Genomic DNA, 5,023 nt, shown 5'->3' on the forward strand with positions numbered 1-5,023 from the left:
CAGCCTGTATCTGTTTTTATAAGGAAGCTTTTTGGTTTCTCCATAGGCACTGCAGCCGAGGGAGGGAGCTCTGTAATGGATTTAAGGCCCTGTTATTACTTCACAGGTTAAGATATTTGCTCAAAAGAAAAGAGAGGAATAATTGGCACAAGGATTAGTTTTAATGTGTTGTGCTATTCAAGTATTACCAATAATGTTTTTGGCTCTTGTCAACTATGCTAAAGTTTGGCTTTTGCTATTCAGGCAAACCTTAGAGTTCACATTCTGTCTCACTGGTTCTTGGTACTACTTGCTTTATCTCTCTTTAACATGTATGCTAAACTCTAATTTTTCTCTCTACTGGGTATGTTACGTTACTTTATGTTATTCAAGGTAACTGACAAAAGAAAGGAACATTTTGTGTCCATTACTGACTGGCCTAATGCACACATTCACACCTCTGTTGATGCTAACAGGGGTTTGAAGATGCAACCACAACAGCAGAAATGACATTAAAGCATCATTTGTCAGTGTACAGTGCCATACTTGGTTACACCAAGTACAGAAAATGTTTAGACTAACATAAATTATCAGGCTAGCCTGGGAGCTAGCTGCTGTACACTGCTAAACAATTTACTGAAGACTTTAATGAACACTAGGGATGAACTCATTTTCATTAAAGTTATCCACAACCTGCAAAATTACCTTCAAAGAAAAATGAAAGAAGCATATTGATTTCAAAAGGATGTTTTCACCACATTGTTGATGCAGTTTGGCACAGTGGGTGTTCAGACCATAAACACTGCATGTTTTCACCACATTGTTGATGCAGTTTGACACAGTGGGTGTTCAGACCATAAACAATATAAATGGTTGCACTGGCGGAAATATGTTGTTTCAGATGCCAGAAAGACAAATATATGCTCCAATAAGTCTAGTGTGAATAACAGATCAAAGACTTTGAATTCTTATCTGACACTAAAACACTGTACAGGATGTTATAACAGTCTGAGGCCGGGATTTACAACATGTTAGCTTTTGTTGCAATGACTGTGAGGTAAACAGAAGAAAAAAGGCTTTCACACTGCAAGAAGGTAAAACAATAGAAGCACAGTCTGTTTCGTTTGTTAGCAAGACTGCAGGACTTGTAAAACCACTCTGTCAGCATGTTTGCAGAGTCAAGTTACAGAATATGGGGTCAAAACATCAAAGATGTACAAGGTATCCACACCATGAAGGGCTGTAAATATAATTAACAGGGTCTTAAGTTGAATTATAAAATGCAACGGAAGTCAATGCAGTGCATTCATTAAGTAGTCCAGAAGCTATGCTGGTACATTCTGGTCCAAATACTGATAATCTTTTGCAGAGCCATTTAGACTTGTGTCCACAGTGGTGCAATAATTTAGAATTTGTTGAGTTGTTCAGTTTCCTGCTGCATTGATCTAATTTTAGCAACATTTCTTAGTTGCAGAAAGTAGGAAATAGTCAGGGACCAAACTAGAACAGACAGACTCATTAACAGAGACCATAAGACAGTGAGTCTTTGGTGGTAGAACATTTAGATTTATTGAGGACACACGGATACAACTGAAGTAATTCATTTAAATAAACAGGGCTAAAGTCATTTAACAGTATTGATAAGGGGTCAGTTACATGGAAATATTAATTATGCTGAGTAAAGGTAATAGTTGTGTTTGTCTTTAAACAAAGGAGATAAGGAACATCCAGCATTCAAAACACTGAAAGAGTTGAAAAGCATTATTGATGTGAGTCTACATAGACACCAGAGTCTCCTAGCAATAAGATTTGTCCCAGTTTATAACATAAGAATAATATCAGTAAAATAAATAATTACGCATGGATGGTGATGAATATAGCAGACTTAAATGTTACTGTACAGCTGACTTGTAACATCAGTGCTTCAAAGGTTAGATGCCTTTTCGCTGAAATTGAAACTGATTATATAGATACAAAAGTGATTAGTGTAATTACAGTAATTGCCATTGCTTTTGATACCTTCTGTGTCAATCTGAAAGATTAATTATAATATGGTAGGCAACTAGAAGCTGTGTTGAGTGTTGTCCATCAAAAAGATATTTCTGTGTTTGCTTCCATGTACTGTTTCTAAACTGTTAAAAACTGCATGCAAAATATAAAAATTAGGAGCTGCATAGTATTTCACAAAGATACTGTGTTATCTGTGTAATTGATAGCTATACCACCAACATACCACTATATAGAGAGAAAGGCTAGATTTAACGCTGCAGGCAATTTGGGCTTTGTGAAGAGCCCATCAGTCACCAGTGGTGTTTCTACCACATTTAAGAGACTTACAATTCAAAAATTGTTTTTAACCATACTTCCTTCCTTTTCCTTCTCCAGATGTAAATGACAATGTCCCATTTTTCACTTCATCAATCTACGAGGCCTCTGTCACTGAAGGGGCAGAATCGGGAACTTTGGTTTTGCAGGTTTCAGCCAACGACCTCGACTTGGGTCTCAATGGCAAGGTGAAAACCGACCTACATATACACATACAAACTGGGGTTTAGCTGGTTAAGTTGTTCTCTTCCAGATTAGTCAGTTGCAAGGAGTGGGGAGAGCTCTGTTTCTTTTAAATACATGCACTCTGTTATTTTTAGCCTCCCTCTGTTTTTGATTATCCAAAATGTGATTTTCCTTGCTGTGTACATTAGCAGCAATAACAGTAACTGTGTTTTAGCACCTGGCCCTGTGTATAATTGTGTCTGCCCCAAACCCCCCACCACCTAGATTTCCTACTCCCTGTTGGATGATCGCAGTGGGGACCACCAGTTTTTCCGTATTGACCCAGAGCTAGGATTCATCTACACTCAGACTGTGTTTGACCGTGAAACGAAAAGCTCCTACCTACTGGAGGTTCAGTCTGTGGATGGCTGGGAGTCAGCAAGGCCTAGCAAACATGGACAGCCCAACTCTGGTAAGAGTGAAACAATACAGAGCATTCTGCAGATGAACTAATTGTTTTTGCAGCATGTCCAGTATTAGGTCTTGTTCCTGAATGTTAAAAACAGCAACTGTACAATCATTTATGAAGTACCTGGTAGGGATGAGCATTAAAATCATTTTTTGAGGTTGAATAATTAAGCCAAGTCAATTAGGCAATTAGTTGTGATGTCACCAAAGCAGTTATGGTTCCTGTCATTTGCTATCACATGAGCTTTTAGGTGCAACAAAGCCAGTCATTTTTTGTTGTCACTCCATCTTGTCTTTTTGCTGCTCAGCTGGTAGAATTGTGTGAAGACGATTTCTTCCCACATCATGAACATTCATCTTTGTTGTCCAAATGAATAAAATAATGCCATACTTTTTCTTTTTTATCTGCCAACATATCTCCCACTTAGTTCCACTTCATATCTCCAAAAAACTATTCAGTTTTTTCTTTCAATATTCAACAACGTTGGCCATTTGACTAATTGAATAATCGGTTATTCACGCACATCCCTAGTACTTACAGTGGGTATAATTGCTACTGTGTTAAAGCTGTCAGTGATAAAGACTACTGAAAACATAAGAAACTCTGAATATTTTAACAACCCTCAATGAGTTTTTAACTGTACTCCTAAAATGTATGACAGTATCTCATAAAATGGTGTCACAATAATACACAGTAATACACAAAGAATTTCGGAAAAAGAATGTTGACACCTGAAAAGCAAACATGTGACTACTGCTACAATAGCCTCCACCCTACTAAAAAAGGTTTCCATCTTGTTTTGGGAATTGTCCTCAGGGACTTGCTACCACTCAGCCATAAAGGCTTTAGGCAGGAACCTGTCTCATAGTTGCCATTCCAGTTCATTTCAAAGGTGTTGGATGGGATTGATGTCAAGGTTCTTTGCAGGCCAACCATGCTGCTCCACACATAAGTGGGAACAACATTCCTTTATGGGCCTGGTTTTGTGCACAGTGGCATTGTCGTGTTGGAACAAGAACGAATCTTCCCCAAACTGTTGCTGTCCTAATGGAAGCATACCTTTGTCCAAAATATTATTATACCCAGTAGCATGAAAGCTTTCCTTAACTGGAACTATGGGGCTGGGGCAAAACCATGAAAATTCCCCCACTCATTATTTGTCCAACAAACAGCTAAGCAATGCATGTGGGTAGTGTTCTGCTAACGTGTAATTATGCCACTTATTTCAAATTAGACTTCCAACTAGTGAAGCATGATCCATCACTCTAGATTTAGACATTTCCCAGTGCTCCAGAGTTCAATCACAGTCTGCTTTACACCTGTCTAACCAAGGCTTGGAATTGCACACAGTGATCTCAGGCTTGTGTGCCACTGCTCGCCCATGGAAATCCATGTCATGAATCTCCCCACAAATCATTCTTGTGCTAATGTTGCTGTCACAGGCAGTTTGGAACCTGTAGTGTGTCAGTCATGTTCTGTGAGCTCTGGTGGCCTACCACTTCGCTATTGCCTGTCATTGCTCCTAAGCTAAGCTGATCTTGCAGGGAAGAAATGTGATGAATGGATGTATTGGAAACTTGATATTCCTTGACAGTGCCTCATTAAAAGTCAGTGCAGTACAACCCATTATACTTGAAGTGTTTGTAAATTCTGATTGCATGGCTGTATACTTAATACCTCCTCTTATCACTGACTGAGATGGCTGAACCCTCTAATTAGAAGGGCTGTCCACATACTTCTCAGTCATATATTGTATCAAGTAATACAGCAGTAACTTAAGCAATGTTTATTCATAAGTAGAAGCAACTGCATTAAATGCAATTGCCAAAATGCACATAAGGATAAAATGCCTCAATTCTAGTCAAAATGTAAAATGGATTTATTATGCATATACCACCCAGCTAAAATATTAAACCTCTGCATTAACTATGTGATTTTTGAGATATGATCTCTATAAGCAGTTCAATCAGGGGTTGGCCAAACATAAACATGTAGTTGATTGAGAGACACAACCAAATTGATGCAGTTAAACTGATTGTAATTATTCTGATTCTGGCAATATTACAGTTGTAATTCTGTTTAAAT

At 38.2% G+C, this 5,023-nt stretch overlaps 1 protein-coding gene across 1 annotated transcript in view; it reads left to right on the forward strand.

The window, feature by feature from the left end:
* The window catches only part of LOC109963402 (neural-cadherin), a 439,917-nt gene that overhangs the window by 225,027 nt on the left and 209,867 nt on the right, over nt 1–5,023 (forward strand). The window contains exons 14-15 of the mRNA XM_020605911.1: nt 2,365–2,492; nt 2,755–2,941. Of these exons, the coding sequence (XP_020461567.1) occupies nt 2,365–2,492; nt 2,755–2,941 (315 nt within the window). The remainder of the gene's footprint in view (nt 1–2,364; nt 2,493–2,754; nt 2,942–5,023) is intronic.

The sequence above is a fragment of the Monopterus albus genome, unplaced genomic scaffold, assembly GCF_001952655.1.
Source record: "Monopterus albus unplaced genomic scaffold, M_albus_1.0 scaffold73.1, whole genome shotgun sequence".
Lineage (NCBI taxonomy): Eukaryota > Metazoa > Chordata > Actinopteri > Synbranchiformes > Synbranchidae > Monopterus > Monopterus albus.